This window comes from Terrapene carolina, unplaced genomic scaffold (assembly GCF_002925995.2).
Source record: "Terrapene carolina triunguis isolate 2854851 unplaced genomic scaffold, T_m_triunguis-2.0 Scaffold84, whole genome shotgun sequence".
Classification (NCBI taxonomy): Eukaryota; Metazoa; Chordata; order Testudines; family Emydidae; genus Terrapene; species Terrapene triunguis.
Genome location: NW_020664435.1, coordinates 38,225,905 through 38,244,757, shown reverse-complemented (window position 1 = coordinate 38,244,757; position 18,853 = coordinate 38,225,905). Strand labels below are relative to the sequence as shown.

The 18,853-nt window shown below is 40.9% G+C and overlaps 1 protein-coding gene across 1 annotated transcript in view; it reads right to left on the bottom strand.

Moving 5' to 3' along the window:
- MALRD1 (MAM and LDL receptor class A domain containing 1) overlaps nucleotides 1-18,853 on the bottom strand; it is a 528,588-nt gene that overhangs the window by 339,110 nt on the left and 170,625 nt on the right. The window contains exon 12 of the mRNA XM_026649425.1: nucleotides 16,693-16,839. Within this exon, the coding sequence (XP_026505210.1) occupies nucleotides 16,693-16,839 (147 nt within the window). The remainder of the gene's footprint in view (nucleotides 1-16,692; nucleotides 16,840-18,853) is intronic.

Below are 18,853 nucleotides of genomic sequence, written 5' to 3'. Positions count from 1 at the left end.
CAAGCGAAATAAGTAAAGCCACAAGGAATCCATTTGTAACACCAAGCGGCACAATGTCAACTACAGGAGTCCTGAACCTAGACTAGAATCTTTTAAAAAATATAAACTAAATTTAAACTAAAAATAAGAACCTATGCTTAGGGGTCTATCTACTAAAGCAAAATAGTGTGTAAGCATGGGGTGTTCATGTAAACACAACCACATTGTCTTTAAATTCAGCAATCCTTTAATGCAGATATAGCACAATGCTCCCAAACACTTTTTCTTTCGCTTTCCATTCCACCAGTCAGTGGGTCTGGGGAAATCCATTACAACAGCCATGTAATAGAACTAGCTGTGATTTCAATCATGTGGCCTTTGTGACAGTAGCAGACCAGGTAATGTCAGAGTGTATTCAGGTCAATTCACTTGTGTATTAGTATAGATCAAAGCCATTAGTGTTTTGGGTGTTTAAACTTCATAAAACTAATGGGATGTTACATGCATTGTTTTCACTCACCTGTTCCTGTTCCTGTTACAATGTAATAATAAACATTTACACTGTCTATACCTCTGTAACTAAATAACTCATCAGACATCAAAGAAGCCTTGGGGAATGCTAATGAAGGACTTTTTTGGAAAAGGTGCTAATTCCAAAGCAAATGTCCATCGTGGTGATGACCTAAGGTCAGAGGTGCAAAGTGCATTCCTTGCCCATCATCATCATCAAAGGAAAAGTAAATGTGGATAGAGAGACTGTCAGCTTGTCTTCTCTGAAAAGAAGATATAAATATGGATTCAAAGAGAGATGCTTTATTTCTGGACCGTTTGGATTCTAACAGAGCAGAATAATAGAATGAGAAGACAGAAATCCCCAGAATTATTTTGGGTAGCCCTGAAAGATTTTTAGGAAATTGGCAGTTTATTACATCACGGCCACCATTTGAAGTTACAAACTGTGATTCACCTGTACATATATTTTACATGCTTTCACCTCTCAATAACTCTCATTCTTTTTCTTAGCTAGTAAACCTTTGGTGTGTGATCTGGAGTACAAATTGATCTGGGGCAAGTGACTGGTCTCTTGGGACTGGGAGAAACCTGATGTAGTGTGATTTTTGGTTTAAGTGACCATTATCACAAAGTTCAGTTTGTCTGAGTGGCAAGATAGGCTGGAGAGTTGAAGGGGACTGTCTAACTCCATGGTAAGACTGGTATAGTGATACAGGACTTCACATTTGTTACTGGCTTGGTGAAATCTAACTGTAGAAGACACCACCAGTTTGGGGCGTCTGCCCTGTTTTCTGACAGTCTGCCCTGAGGCAGGCACTCACAGTGGTAATCCACTCCAGCCAGCATGACAGGCTTATTTTAGGAATAGACAGACATGACCGTTTGGTAGGCACAGCACATAGGTAATTTGCCTTGTTTAATGAAGGAAGAATTTCTCATTCAAGACAGGCAAAATCAGAAGAGAAAAATAATTTGTAAAACTAACACTGCCATCTAGAGATGTGATTCTTACTTTACACTGTAACAGGCTAAATATACGAGGTAAATATTCCCTTTTACTGTATGTTTTGTGTGTATGTATTGTGATACAGTTTAATTAACATGTTATTACATGATCACATTCTATTTTTTCCATAAGACCCCACCTCATTGAATGCATAGCATAGATGGTGCTCACTTACTGAGCAGCTATTCAATATTTCAATATCAACAGACCTCAGGACTAAAAACTCATGAGATGGGCATAAAAATCATGTGGTTTTTTTTTTAAATAAATGTGGGGCTCTTTATTTGCCTTCTGGTTTTTGTTTTTTGCTTTGGTTTGGTTTTTTTAGCTTTTCTGGTTCACATTTTCAGGCGTTTCTCTGAAAACACGAGGCTAGACATTTTTTAGTTTTTGTTTAAATGTAAACAAAGATTCTCACATAATAGAATAACTCAGAGCTGGGATTTAAGAAAAACAACAAATACTGTGAGACTTGAGACCAAATCACTGTCATACAAACACATAGCAAGAGACAGTCCCTGCCCAGAGATCTTACAGTATAGACAAAACAGATAAAAGGTGGGACACACAGAAGTGAAATGACTTGCCCAAGGTCACACATCAGGTCAGTAATAGAACTGAGGTCTCCAGACTCTCAGTCTCATGTCTTATCAATTAGGCCATCATCGTCATTAGATTGGAAAAGAACGTTTTTAGATTTCTTCCAAAATGTATAATGCAGGTTTTGGCACTGATGGTATATACTGGTGTTACAGAAGACACAAATAAATGTGATAGATCACTTTTCTAAATATACTACTTGGTGAGGATTCTAAACGGAGACCTCTAGATGCTATCACAACACAAATAAATAATACAGTATGGTGGCAAAAGGTTACATTTTGTAAGCATTTTAATGTCCACACAAGTAATGCTAGGCAAATTTTTTTGGATGAAAAAACATAGATGCAAGTCAGATGAAACATTGGCAAATTTGACACAAAGTCATGAGATATGTACTGGTTGAAAATTTAAAAAAAAAATCAAAACATTGTTTTGACATTTATAAAAACAAAACCTTTAGATTTTTTTTTATTCAAAATGACCTTTAATTTCAAATTTTACTTCAGTTATACTAAAAAAAAAAGGTTTAAAACCTCAAAAGGGAAACAAAACATTTGTTTCAGATTGAAGACAATGTCTCATTTGACCCCACACAATTTTCTCTCCTGACTTTTTGAGTTCACAAAGTAATCTAAAAAATTTAATTTTGTGTCAACCTGAAACAATTTTTTCCCCAAATTTTCAGTTCAGCCATCAAACAAAACAAAAAAATCAGTTGTCTGTATAGTTTTGCATGAGAGTCTTGTTCAGTCTCACCCCGCTTCAGGGATAAATATTCTTAGATTTCAATTAATGTATTTTGTTGTTATTTTCATTACATATTATATAGCCCTGGGCAAATTTTTTCAGACAAATAGTTTATTTGCCAAAAATATACAACTCTGGATTGACCCAAAATGAATTTATTTTTTATTTTTTGGTGAATTGATAAAAAAAGCAACACTTTCCAACTTTTTGTTTAGAAATTACTTTTCTAGATATTAACTAGATATATATTTCTTGAAAACGGTGAGTGTGGGAGTGTAACAGGGTGCTGGCCAAAAGGCACTGACTCAGCCCCTGTTAGCTCAGAGTCTACTAGCTCAGCTCCCAGTAAGGGGAAATGATTGGAGCTGGCAGGCTGTGGCTGATTAAAGCCCTAAAGGAGAAACACCTGGGAGCTTGATGGGGGAGGGCCTATAAAGCTAACAGGAAGGAAGTAGGAGGGAAGGAACAGGAAAGTGAGGAGAGAGGGCCTGTTGCTCCCAGCTAGCTGTAAGAGCAAGCTGTTCCCCAAGGGGCTACCTGCCTGATAGCGAACTGTATAAAGCTGTATCTACGTGGTGGTGGAAAAATACAAGGAAATAAAAGGGCACTGGTGTTTGAAAGAGTGGTCTCCCGCAAATTTGTGCAATGAGCAACGAAGGGCATGTCTACAGGGGGGAACAAAGCAAAAACTGACTTTTTTGAGATTTTTTTTTCGTTTGGCCACCAAACAAACAAACAAAAAAACCCAGTTATTCACTCAGCTCATAGTATTTTATAACATATTTTAATCCACTTGGAAAAAACTACAGAAGAGTGCAACAAAGCTGAAACATTTTCAGGGGTTAGAGCTGCATGGAGATCTATGGAAAATCAGTCATGTTAATTAAAAGAAAAATAAATTACCAAATATGATTGAGATGTGTATAAAGAGCATTTGAAAGTTAGATATAGAGGAAATAAACACTAAGAATGTTTTGAGAGAGTGAAAAGTTTAAGATCAGGGCAACCAGTTGGGGGGAAAAGACTTTAAAGAGTCTAGAACAGGGGTTCGGGGCCTCCTAGGGGGCCTCAAGCAGGTTTCAGGGGGGCCTCCAAGCAGGGCCAGCATTAGACTCGCTGGGGCCCAGGGCAGAAAGCCGAAGTCCCACCACATGGGGCTGAAGCCCAAGCCTTGAGCCCCATCACCCGGGGCTGAAGCCTGAACAATGTAGTTTCGTGGGGGCCCCTGTGGCATGGGCCCCAGGCAATTGCCTGCTTGCTACCCCGTAACACCGGCCCTGTTTTTATATGCAGGAAATCAGTTATTGTGGCACAGGTGGACCGTGGAGTTTTTATAGCATGTTGGGGAGGCCTCAGAAAGAAAAAAAGTTGAGAACCTCTGGTCCAGAAGGTTTCAGAGTGGTAGCCGTGTTAGTCTGTATCAGCGAAAAGAACGAGGAGTCCTTGTGGCACCTTAGAGACTAACAAATGTATTTGGGCATAAGCTATCATGGGCTAAAACCCACTTCATCGGATGCATGGAGTGAAAAATACAGTAAGCAGTACAGTATATATATATATTACAGCACATGAAAAGATAGGAGTTGCCTTACCAAGTGGGGGGTGTCTGCTAACAAGGCCAATTCAATTAAGGTGGAAGTGGCCTATTCTCAACAGTTGACAAGAAAAAAGAAATTTCTTTTCACTGAGAGAAATTAATATTTGGAACAGTGACAGACATTTCTATGGAAAAAAACATACTGTATATCACAAAAGTTATGCAGGTAATGAACTAAGATGTATTGTATGTTTTCATTCCTGAATGTTGCCACAGTATAACAATAAAACATATAATGAAACTTGGCTATTACATTGTGCTTCCACCCAAAGTCCTCAAAGCACTGAACAAACATTAATGCATTTATCCTCACAATACCCTTCTAAGGTAGGTAAGTATTCTTATTTCCATTTTGCAGGGAGGGAAACTAAGGCATAAAGTTGTCAAGTAGCATGCCAGAGATCATTTGGGAGTTCTTTGGCAGAGCTAGAACCAGAGCTCAGATTCTCAGTCTGTTATTTGCCTTGTGTTTTAACCACAGGACCTTCCTTTCCCCCTTCTCATTTTTATCTTCAAATGTCAGTCCTTGTCATATTCAGAACATATAAAAGTTCTGCATACAAAATACTTGGAATGTGACATGAGGATCATTAGGGATAATATGTAGTTGATGGGGGGGAGGGGGAAATCTCTTCCAAATAAATAGTTTGAAGAAGTTTAAAAAATTATTTTTAATAAAATGTGATTAAGAAAAGACAGCATGCATTTGCTCTCACTAAGGGCTGGATCCTGCACCGCCAAAGTCAAAGGGAGTTTTGCCACTGATTTCAGTGGAAAAGGATGAGGCCCTTATGCTTCGAACCTCAATACATGTACATTGCTCATGCGAGTTCAGTGGGATTACTCATAAAACTAATGTTACTTACATGTTTGCAGGATCAGCGCCTTAGACAGCAGTGTATCTTGGCAAATCTGCCGTTTAGACATTTGACTACAGTGGAGATTAAGCATAATGACAGGTACTTTAAAATGATTACTTTTTAATCCAAAGCCCTTTAAGATCAAGGGTCAGAATAAAATGAGATGACTGTAAAGAGCTATTACTCTATTTAGTACTGTGAGGCACTTGAATACTATTCAGCATTTAGAAGTGCTCTGGGAGGGTGATACTCTGACTGGTGCAGTTCTCCCAGTATCATCTACAAGGGAATATACAATGAGAAATTCTGCTCCTATTCAGTAGAAATACACCACCCAGGGCCAGGGTTCTGTCCTATGCCCTATTTAGTGACAGTGGCACCACAAGAAATGAGTTTAGGATGCTTTTGTTTGCTTCTAGTTAGCATAATGGCAGATGCTGGTTTTATTCATGTTAAGATCTAATGGTTTTTTAACATGTACTAAAGCTAGGGTGACCAGATGAGGGGAAGAAAATATCGGGACACATGGGGGTGGGGTGCCTGCCGGCAGAGAAAAAAAAAAAAAAGCCGAGTCCTGCCCCGGCTGAGCAAAAAACAACAACACAGTGCTGCCAGCGGATATCGGGACAAAATGCGTCCTGACCAAAGATCAATCGGGACGTGGGACAGACACCGAAATATCGGGACATCTGGTCACCCTAACTAAAGCTGCTTGTTTCATTAAGGGTTTTGATTGAGATTCTGTTCAAACAGGGAGCTCTCTGATAGGCAGCACAGGAAATTTAATATTGCAGTCTAATGCGAGTAGCTTTGGGCCAGGACCAAAACCCAGGATCCAGACACAGAATCTTGGTTCAAAGCGCAGTTCCTATCCAGTTCTGCTTAATGGGGAGAATATAAACACTGAATTCCGGTCCTCTAAAATATGGGATTGTTCATATCCTGAATTCAGACCTGGCAGTAAAGTTCAGGCCCAATTCCATTTATGAGCTTCATTAAGACACTGCACAGAGCAAACCAGGATTACATTTCTCTAGTTACTTGCACTGACACTGCAATTAACAATGAACAAATTGACCTATTCAGTGCAATAGTGTAATCATTTATGACATCTCTCGGCAAGGAATGTTAACTGTGTCAAGTTAAAATAATCTCAAATAATATGCACAATATCCTAGCCCATTTGGCCTAGACACCACAATGAGTAAGGCATCATACACAGAGATTTCATCAGTATCGCAAATCCCAAAGGTATGTGGCCTCCTTGCAAGCTGAGTGCCCCCAGATCAATCTAGCAAGGTGCTTAAGATAGTCTGATTATACGTCCACCACTGGCAATCATATCACACCATCAACGCTTTTGGTGCTTATGTGATCGCCAGCCATGTAGTGGCATTCCTTGGTACATACACTTCAGAATTCATTGATCTTCCATTTTTTTATATCCATACTAAGAAAGCCAAGAGAAACTGAACCAGAGCTGATGGAGGAGGTTGCTGAGTTTGGCTTATAATATCCTCATTTCTGATCTTGTCCTGCTTCTTGATATGGAACAGCTGACTGAGACAACAAGAATCAAAACTGTCAATCTGGTGTTCTTCAGCCTTCCTTGGCAGTTGGCACCATCTTTCACTTCCATAAAACAGAGTTGCTAGAACTGTAGTTCTATAGATCCATGGCTTTGTAGCAAGTTTGATGTCATGATATCCTCACAGAGACCACTGAAGGGCCTGAAAAATGGCAGCAGCAGTTGCTTTACGAGCATACACTTCTTTTGAGCATCCTCCAGGACAGTCTATGATGCTGATGAAATATTTGACAGCTACCACCTGCTCGATGGTCCGTCTGGACAGGTTAATATCTAAGCTCATTGTAATCTGGAGCGAGAGGCTGTTTGATGGAAATGGCCAGGGATTTAGTTTCATCCAGATTAATAAGCAGACCAATGACTTCTGCTCCTTGCCTGGCCAGATTGTCCATCAGCTGAAGTGATTCACCAAACTAAGACAACAAGACAATGTCACTGGCATATTCAAAATCTCGAAGCAGAATCATGTTCAGCTCAATGCCACTGACAGCTGCCTCCGGAAGCTTATCCATCAACCAATCTAAATTGATATTAAACAATGATAGTGACAGAACACAGCCTAGCTGAACACCTGTGGAGGAAGGAAACTGTCCTTTGTATGTGCCATTGACTCAAACGCAGCTTTCCATCCCATTATAGAGCTCTTTTATCAGTGACACTATCTTCCCAGGGATGCTGAGATGCCTCATCAGATCCCACAAACTTGCTCAATGCACTGAACTGAAAGTCTGGTGGAAGTCTATAAAAAGTTATGTTCACAGTTTATTAAGTTCAGCCATCTTCTCAAAAAGCTATCTCAAGGTAAAGATCTGGTCAACAGTGGAACAACCAGGTCTATAGCTGCACTGAGTATCCTGGCATATGCTCCAAAGTGCATAATTGATTTGAGATATTAACAGGGAAGCAAATACTTTCCCTGGGACCAACAAGAGAGTAATATCTCTATCGTAAACACAGGCAGAATAACCCTCTTCCTCCAGTCATCAGGGATGATATCAGTGCACTAGATGATCTGGAAGAGCCTATGTAGCCACGGTACAATAATACTTTCACCTGTCTTCAGCAATTCAGGGGGTAACATTACAGACCCCTTGTGATTTCCCAGACTTCAACCAAGAAGAGATCTGGATCATAGTCCATAAGCTGAAGGAAGATGGATCTTCTAGAGCTTCTTCCTCTTCTTCAAGTGGAAGATGGACTACAGACAATAGACAATTGTGGAGTATCTTGAAATGATCTTCCATTTGATGCAACTGATCCTGCAGACTCTGGAGGATGCGGTCATCCCAATTCTTTACTGGACAAGCTGGTCCCACCTTCCCCTGCAGCTGCAAAATTGATTTAAAGGTTGTGGAGACCGTGTCTGGCAGTCTTTAAAGACTCCAATTGTAGCTTCACTTTTTTCTTAGCTCCAACTGCTGCGAGCATCTCCTCACTGATTTATGGATGAAGTTTGAAGGGCTGAGGCTCCACCACTGAGCTGGCAACGGTCTTTGAAGTTGGAGGCACACTTTTGTTAGCAGAAGCTGATGGTCATGTCAAGTTCAGCATCTCTGGGCACTCATACAACCATAACTGTTGCCTGCCAATGATCGTGAATGAGGGCATAATCAATAGTAATCCTGGTGAGACCATCTGGGTTGTACCAGTTCTGCTTGTGAAACATAGGGTGATGGAAGAGCAAGTCATTGATCACCATGTCATAGGCACCCTCAAATTCCAGCAGTCACTGCCCTATTCTTCTGCCCATACCAAACTTCCTGAGCAAACTTGCACAGGTGTCATTACCCTTTCCTAAGTGCACATTAAAGTGACCCAGGATCACAATGACATCACTTCTCAGAGTTTTATTAAAGATTGACTGGAGTTTTTGGTTTAAAAATATCTGCAGCTGTGTTGTTGGACTAAATCCCCAAATCTGAACTTCTCTCCAAGATTCTGAAATCAAAGTCCAGACATTGGGAGGAAGGAAGAGACTAAAATCCAAATACAAATCTTCACAAATTTTGGGGTATTCAGAGTTCAAATCTGGCCCATCACAGAGATAAATTGAGCTGCAAACTTTCATCCCAATCTACATTCTTGGTTCAGATGGTAGGATTTGGTTTGGATCCTTATATAGTTTCACAAGCTTTCTTTACACACTCTAAACTACTCAGTTCTCCTTTAACAAAAGTTCATGCATCATAGGATGAGACATGCTGCGGAACAGCTCCTCTTTAGGTTGTGAGGGTTTTTTGTTTTGTTTTTAAATAACCATCTTCAATGCAGTTTGTTGGGTTTCAAGAGCTACTACCCACAGTCCATGTATGTGGTCCTTGCGATTAACAGGACTTCCATCCTGGATGAAGCACAGGGAATGCTTTGATACAGTAGGTGAATTAAACAAACAACAAAAGGGGAGGATGAAAAGGGAGAACAACTAAGCACTCATTTATCACAAAATCAATTAAGAAACCAAACGGCATGAAGAGAAGGAATACTTTAATTACCTATACACCAATGCTAGAAGTCTGGGTAATAAACTAGAGGAGTTCTGAAATCTGGAGGGAAGACTCAAATGTTTGGGATATTAAACTCAACTTAAGCCTATTTAACTTAACTTACCTAGGGGTAAAAAACAAGGGTGATGTCATGCTAGGAGTCTACTACAGGCCACCTAACCAGGTGGAAGAGGTGGATGAGGCTTTTTTTAAACAACTAACAAAATCATCCAAAGCCCAAGATTTGGTGGTGATGGGAGACTTCAACTATCCGGATATATGTTGGGAAAATAACACAGCGGGGCACAGACTATCCAACAAATTCTTGGACTGCATTGCAGACAACTTTTTATTTCAGAAGGTTGAAAAAGCTACTAGGGGTGAAGCTGTTCTAGACTTGATTTTAACAAATAGGGAGGAACTCGTTGAGAATTTGAAAGTAGAAGGCAGCTTGGGTGAAAGTGATCATGAAATCATAGAGTTTGCAATTCTAAGGAAGGGTAGAAGGGAGAACAGCAAAATAGAGACAATGGATTTCAGGAAGGCGGATTTTGGTAAGCTCAGAGAGCTGATAGGTAAGGTCCCATGGGAATCAAGACTGAGGGGAAAAACAACTGAGGAGAGCTGGCAGTTTTTCAAAGGGACACTATTAAGGGCCCAAAAGCAAGCTATTCCGCTGGTTAGGAAAGATAGAAAGTGTGGCAAAAGACCACCTTGGCTTAACCACGAGATCTTGCATGATCTAAAAAATAAAAAGGAGTCATATAAAAAATGGAAACTAGGACAGATTACAAAGGATGAATATAGGCAAACAACACAGGAATGCAGGGGCAAGATTAGAAAGGCAAAGGCACAAAATGAGCTCAAACTAGCTAAGGGAATAAAGGGGAACAAGAAGACTTTTTATCAATACATTAGAAGCAAGAGGAAGACCAAAGACAGGGTAGGCCCACTGCTTAGTGAAGAGGGAGAAACAGTAACAGGAAACGTGGAAATGGCAGAGATGCTTAATGACTTCTTTGTTTCGGTCTTCACCGAGAAGTCTGAAGGAATGCCTATCCTAGTGAATGCTAATGGGAAGGGGGTAGGTTTAGCAGATAAAATAAAAAAAGAACAAGTTAAAAATCACTTAGAAAAGTTAGATGCCTGCAAGTCACCAGGGCCTGATGAAATGCATCCTAGAATACTCAAGGAGCTAATAGAGGAGGTATCTGAGCCTCTAGCTATTATCTTTGGAAAATCATGGGAGACGGGAGAGATTCCAGAAGACTGGAAAAGGGCAAATATAGTGCCCATCTATAAAAAGGGAAATAAAAACAACCCAGGAAACTACAGACCAGTTAGTTTAACTTCTGTGCCAGGGAAGATAATGGAGCAAGTAATTAAGGAAATCATCTGCAAACACTTGGAAGGTGGTAAGGTGATAGGGAACAGCCAGCATGGATTTGTAAAGAACAAATCATGTCAAACCAATCTGATAGCTTTCTTCGATAGGATAACGAGTCTTGTGGATAAGGGAGAAGCTGTGGATGTGGTATACCTAGACTTTAGTAAGGCATTTGATACGGTCTCGCATGATATTCTTATCGACAAACTAGGCAAATACAATTTAGATGGGGCTACTATAAGGTGGGTGCATAACTGGCTGGATAACCGTACTCAGAGAGTTGTTATTAATGGTTCCCAATCCTGCTGGAAAGGCATAACGAGTGGGGTTCCGCAGGGGTCTGTTTTGGGACCGGCTCTGTTCAATATCTTCATTAACGACTTAGATATTGGTATAGAAAGTACGATTATTAAGTTTGCGGATGATACCAAACTGGGAGGGATTGCAACTGCTTTGGAGGACAGGGTCATAATTCAAAATGATCTGGACAAATTGGAGAAATGGTCTGAGTTAAACAGGATGAAGTTTAACAAAGACAAATGCAAAGTGCTCCACTTAGGAAGAAAAAATCAGTTTCACACATACAGAATGGGAAGAGACTGTCTAGGAAGGAGTACGGCAGAAAGGGATCTAGGGGTTATAGTGGACCACAAGCTAAATATGAGTCAACAGTGTGATGCTGTTGCAAAAAAAGCAAACGTGATTCTGGGATGTATTAACAGGTGTGTTGTGAGCAAGACACGAGAAGTCATTCTTCCGCTCTACTCTGCTCTGGTTAGGCCTCAGCTGGAGTATTGTGTCCAGTTCTGGGCACCGCATTTCAAGAAAGATGTGGAGAAATTGGAAAGGGTCCAGAGAAGAGCAACAAGAATGATTAAAGGTCTTGAGAACATGACCTATGAAGCCAGGCTGAAAGAATTGGGTTTGTTTAGTTTGGAAAAGAGAAGACTGAGAGGGGACATGATAGCAGTTTTCAGGTATCTAAAAGGGTGTCATAAGGAGGAGGGAGAAAACTTGTTCACCTTAGCCTCTGAGGATAGAACAAGAAGCAATGGGCTTAAACTGCAGCAAGGGAGGTCTAGGTTGGACATTAGGAAAAAGTTCCTAACTGTCAGGGTGGTTAAACACTGGAATAAATTGCCTAGGGAGGTTGTGGAATCTCCATCTCTGGAGATATTTAAGAGTAGGTTAGATAAATGTCTATCAGGGATGGTCTAGACAGTATTTGGTCCTGCCATGCGGGCAGGGGACTGGACTCGATGACCTCTCGAGGTCCCTTCCAGTCCTAGAATCTATGAATCTATGAATCTATGAATCTATTTAGGAAGACTCGAGTAGGCAAAAGAAGAAGGGATGTGGCATTCAATGTACAAATAGCATTACCTCTTTCTGAGTCAGTCACAACTCAAAACAAAAAAAAAGGCCTTGAATGCTTCTGGATCAATGTCCTAATAGATAAAGCACAAGATGGAATACTAGTTGGTGTCTGCCACAGACCACCCAATCACACTAGAGAACAGGATAAATGGCTCCTTAATCACCTACCTTTTATAATGTGTAGGGGAAAACGTCATTATTATCGGGGACTTCAACCTGAGTGACGAATGCTGGAGGTCTTATGCCAGTACTAGACAGTTCTTGGAATTCCTAAAAATTATGGAGGATAATTTCCTAACTCAAAAAGTATTACATCCAACATGGCGGAATTTTATATTACACCTCATCATGACAGTGAAAGAGGAATTGATCACAGAACTAAAATTAGTGGTTGCTTAGGTACCAGTGATCATGACTCAGTCACATTTGTTAGATGAAAACAGAATAAAGTCATACACACATATGGAGCACTGAAAGGGCCATTTACACACATACACACACACGGTGCGCTAAAAGGGCCAATTTCACAAAGCTGAAAACAATCATGAGTCAAATCAGCTGGGACACAGAAATTAAACAGAAAAATGTGAAAAATTGGGAACAGTTTAAGAAGATTTTACTAAATTCCCCCAAACACATAATCAGACAGGAGGCCATACTGGTTAAAAATAACCTGTTTTATATGGGATGTGAAAACAACTATAAACAATATATAAACAAACAAATGGAAAAAGGGGGAAACTAATAGCAATGAGCATAAATTAGAAGCTAAGAACTGTAGATAATTGATAAGGGAACTGAAATACTGCAAGGAGAAATCTATGACAGAGTTAAGGACAGTAAGAAGAAGTTCAAATACATTAGGAACAAAAGTGTTGCTCCATTACTAAAAGAAAATGGTAAAATTGTCTATAATAGTAAATAAACAAATTATGGTAAATAATGATGAAGACAAAGACAGGTCTCTGATACAGAGTGGTCTGGATCACTTGGTAAGCTGGGCATAAGCAAACAATATGCATTTCAATATGGCCAAATGTAAGGTCATACATCTAGGAACAAAGAATACAGACCATACTTACAAGATCGAGCACTCTGACCTGGGAAGCAGTGACTCCTGAAAAGACTTGGGGAACATAGTGGATAATCAGCTAAACATAATTTCAGTGTGACACTGTGGCAAAAAGGGCCTATGCAATCCTTCAATGCATAAACAGGAGAATAGTGAGTAGGAATAGGGAGGTTATATTACCGCTATATTTGGCACTGATATGAGGTTAATGGAATAGGGTGTCCAGTTCTGGTGTTCAAACTTCAGCTTGGATGATAATAAACTGAAGAGGGTTCAGAGAAGAGCCACAAGAATGATTGCATGTTTGGAAAACGTGCCTTATAGAGAGAAAATCCAGGAGCAAAATCTATTTAGCTTATCAAAAAGGGTAAGGTCTGACTTGATCACAGTCTATAAGTACCTACATGGAGAATAGAAATTTGATAACAGAGGGACGGCTCTTCAATCTAGCTGCAGAATATATAACAAGATCCAGTGGCTGGAAGCTGAAGCTGAACAGCTTTAGGCTAGAAATAAGGTACAATTTTTTTAACATTGAGGGCAATTAACCATTGGAACAATTTAGCAGTAGTTGTGGTGGATTCTCCATCACTGGAAATCTTTAAACAAAGATTGGATTTTTTCCCCCCTAAAGGATGCTCTAATTCAAACAGGAATTAATTCAAGGAAGTTCTATGACCTGTGTTATGCAGGAAGTCAGAGTAGACAATCACAAAGGTTCCTCTGGCCTTGGAATCTATGAATCTATGTAAGAATGTTCTAGTTATTCACTGCCTGGAAATCCAGAAATTCAAACTCCCAAATAGATCTTTGAGTGAAAATTAACATAATGGTCTCTTTCTGGTTTTTTTCCGAACATTTATCCACCTCCTACAATCTAGGGGGAGGGCAAGGTTTATTCCAGAACAAATGCTGAGTGACACACCAATGCTTTGAGTTTTATTACTGAAAACACTTCAATTTGCAGGGTGATTAAGAACAAGAACATAAGAACGGCCATACTGGGTCAGACCAAAGATCCATCCAGCCCAGTATCCTGTCTTCTGACAGTGGCCAATGCAGGTGACTCAGAGGGAATGAACAGAACAGGTAATCATCAAGTGATCCATTTTTTTAATGGAAGTAATTCACAGCATATTTATCTCCACAAATGAAACAAAAAAGGTCTCAGATATTTGAGCTTTTTCTAGTTACTCCTCATCATTTTATTCAATTCAAAATAACACAGAATAAGCGTAAGGAAAAATAGTATATTCGCTCCAGCCAGGTAAGTATTTCCCCCTGGGTATCTCTCCTCCATCCCCTTTCATTAAAGGAACAGGATCCACCTGTTCTCCTTGCTGGTGTCCTGTGATAAACACAACTGCCTTCCCCTTCTCCCATAATTAAAGGAAGGAAGCAGATGCCTCTGGTTAACCCCTGCTGGTTGCTTCCTTTTTACCTCTATCTTTGAGAACATGGTCTTTAAAGAGAGAAAGTGTGTTTCTAGCCCAGTGCATTCATCTTTTGGAGATCCAACCCTGGAATACAACTTGTTACAAACCATTTCAAAATTGAGAACAATTGCTTTATTCAAGAGAGGTCCAAGCACTAGAATTGTGGGGATGTTGCAGGACTAAAGGTTACTGGGGTGGGGAGGAGAGAGAAGACTCCACTGTACTTGTCCTCATTTCATCTGTCTGTTGGCACTACTTTGCAGTGTTGTAGCTGCATTGGTCCCAGGATCATTTTCATGAGCAGCGACTATGAAATTCCCTCTCCAAAACTGATAATTAACAAGTAGGATCTTTGAGTCATATTTGCAACTGTGGCAAAATGTTACATTGTAGCTCTGATCATATTCAGTAACACATGATACTATATGGGGTAAGAGAATACTACAAGCTTCTTTTTAGATAATACAATGTTGATACTATATTTGCACTGGTCTTTTACTTAATTATCAAAAAATAATCATGCTATATTTTCCAATAATCTTTTATTAAGTATTGCTTATAGTACCTGTGATGCAATGATAATTTTCTGTAATATTTTATTAATCCTATGTGTGCCTCATGGCTATCCAGTGGGGGTGGGAGGAGGACTGTTTGCTCTCAGGGCAGGCTGAGAGACATAGGTATGAATGTCGCCTAGCTGTCTGAGCCCGAATGGGTCATTAAAAAAAAACTGGCTGAGGCTGGCCCTATATCAATGGAGAATCCAAGAAGACAATGGCAAATCCAATCACCCAGACACTGACACCTAGCAACTTATGACCTAGAGGGAGATGGATTTCCCCACCTCTCAGCAGAGAAGTTGAGCAAAATCCACCACCTTGAGAATAAAGAACTGGGAAGATGTGAGGTGGGGCACAATAGTTGGTTTCTGGAAGTAGTTGGGAGCTCTCACCTGGGAACTGACTAAGAAGGTGAAACTGAGAGACAGACAGAGCCTGAACATGGAGTTCACTACAGCTTGGCTGGGCTCTGGGATAACCAGAATGGACTTGAGCTATGCTTTACCCTACATTTTTCTGTGCAAACCTAAGGACTTCCTATGCTATACTCAAGTTGACTAATAAACCCTACTGTTTTGACAATGCTATTTGAGTGTCTCTGCAAATATCTGGTGAAGTGCATTAATCCCTGAAGAGTGTACTAGTCTCTACCAGGAGTCTCTCTCAGTTGGACTCACTGAACAGAGCTCATGGTGTGAAGCAGAAGTGCTGAAACCCCAGAAGTTCAGTCTTTAGGAGGCAATGAGGCTGCATAGCCTACCCTGAAGGAAGATTGAGTTCCCTTGGGAGTTGGCACACAGAAGAGGTTCTTTCAAGCAAAGCTGAGGGCGTAGCACTGATCCTATGGATCTGTGACAGTATCTCCTTTGGAAAAATCAGCAAATGCATGGTAACTTGGCATAATAATCATGGCTCATGGGCTTTTATAACAACATGGTCAGTAACTAAGTCAACAGTAAGGGTCTAATTTTGAAAGTTGACATACGCAACCATGATTGCTTGTGCAAACTAAGTAACTGCATCTGTACATGCTTCTAAATGGCCAGGTCTATGCATAAATATTAGATTTACAAATCCAATTGTAGCATTTGTATGTGAAAATTAGACATGTGCAACTGTGTGTGCTCATCTTTGCAAAATCAGGCCTTGACTACTATGGTAATAATTTTCTCAGCCCAGCATAAAAATGTATCTAGTACTTTACATTATAGGTGTTGTAAAATAAAACACTCTTTTAAACAGCTCCGTTCTGCTCATAAGTCAGTGTGCAGCTTTTTTGTTTTAAACTTTAACAGGGCAGCTGTACAAAGAGTACAAACAGACATCAATGCAGACTCAAATTGAAAGCACTGCATCTCTGGAGTTTTTACTCTTGATTAAATAACACCATTCATGAAGTAATGGAAATCTGGCCACAAGACTCCCAATGAGTATGTATATACGTCCTTACAGCATGAGTTACTAGTCAATATGTTTTCACTTACAGCATTTGGCTTCATCATCCCCATTTGAGCAGTCAGGTGTGAAATCACAAAACTTGTCAGATGAAATACAGGCTCCATCTTCACAGGGTAAATAACCCCGTGGACAATAAAGGGATGAAGATTCAGTGGTTGTAAAGTTTGCTTCCCCTTTAAAAAAAAAGAAAAAAAAAAGATGTTCTTTTCACCATTTACATATATAATAGTGCACGCAGATGGAATCAGTTATATATAAAGTGACTTTTTCACACCATCTTTGGTGAACTAGAAATCCAGTTAATGTTATTCTCCTTTCTAGATGACAACAGCCTTCTACTTGTGTATTATTATTTTCCATGACATCCCTAAGTGTGTTGGGTGCACCATAGTGCTGATAAATTATCTACTTGCCTAGAAAAGCTTAGAATCTAAAGACAGGATTTTCAAAAGCACTGATGTGCAGAGGCCTATACTCTAAGGCAGGGGTCGGCAACCTTTCAGAAGTAGTGTGCCGAGTCTTCATTTATTCACTCTAATTTAAGGTTTCGCGTGCCAGTAATACATTTTAACGTTTTTAGAAGGTCTTTTTCTATAAGTCTATAATATATAACTAAACTATTGTTGTATGTAAAGTAAATAAGGTTTTTAAAATGTTTAAGAAGCTTCATTTAAAATTAAATTAAAATGTAGAGCCCCCCCCGGACCAGTGGCCAGGACCCGGGCAGTGTGAGTGCCACTGAAAATCAGCTCGCATGCCGCCTTCGGCACCCGTACCATAGGTTGCCTATGCCTGCTCTAAGGCTTGACCTACACTACATACTTACTTCAGTTTAACTACATTGCTCAGGGTGTGAAAAATCCACACCCCTGAGCGATGTAGTTATATCGACCTTAACCCGCTGTGTAGACAGCGCTATGGTGATGGGAGAGCTTCTCTCACTGACCGAGCTACCACCTCTCAGGGAGGTGGAGTTATTAAGCTGATGGGAGAGCTCCCATCGGCATAGAGCAGTGGTCGGCAACCTGCGGCCTGTGGCCCGCATGCGGCCCGTCAGGGTAATCCGCTGGTGGGCCGCGAGAGTTTGTTTACATTGACCGTCCTCAGTCACGGCTGCCCGCAGCTCCCAGTGGCCGTGGTTTGCCATTCCCAGCCAATGGGATCTGTGCAGCATGGACCGCAGGGACGTGCTGGCTGCCGCTTCCCGCAGCTCCCATTGGCCAGGAACGGCGAACTACTGGGAACTACGGGTGGCCATGCCTGCGGACGGTCAATGTAAACAAACTGTCTCATGGCCCGCCAGGAGATTACCCTCACGGGCCACAGGTTGCCCCCCACTGGCATAGAGCATCCTCAACAGACGTGTAACAGCAGCACAGCTGAATTGGTGCAGCTGTGCCAATGTAAATTTGTAGTATAGACCTGCCCTAAGTTGTCCAAGATAGCAGGAATCATGGTGCTAAGCTAGAAAATCAGTGGGCTGAAAGGAGCAAGCTTCACAGTCATGACTGCCTCCCCCACAACCTCTTGGGACCCCGCAATCCATTGTGGCACCACTGGGCCTTTATCACCCTGATCCCGAGAGATGTCCTGACCAGACCAGGGCAGAGATAGGGACCCAGAAGACATCACCAAATCCACCAGCTTCAACTAAATCCTGAACAACTCCTAGAATGAGAAACTTATGTTTGTGCTCTCACCACTTCCTTTCATGTGTTATTTTCCTTGCCACCAACTTATTTCTTCTCTTTCCTATTTCCCCCTTCTGTTTAATAGGAGTCTAGCTTAGCCAGCCAATACTCTCTCTTTGCAACAATGCGGTGAGCCTATGAGGCAACAAAAAGCCACACCCTAAACAGCCCAATGCTGGTACAAGCTTGCAAGTGAGAGTCAGCACAAGATGTAGGGCCTCACAGGTCTAGAACCTTGGCTGGCAGAACTGCCAGGCTCTATGCTGCCAGCCAGAGATAGCTGTAACCAGATTGTTCTGCACTGCCCATGACCTTCTGTGGACACAGACCATGGGAAGTCCTACCAGAAAGCATCTGATAGGCAGCAATCTCATGGCTCCCCGCCCTATATAAACCGAAGGGGCATTCCAGGAAATATCCAGTAAGTGTCCAATGTGGATCTCCTGTAGCTGCCATGATCATTTGTTTCTCCTGGCTTCGACCTCAGCTTGATTTG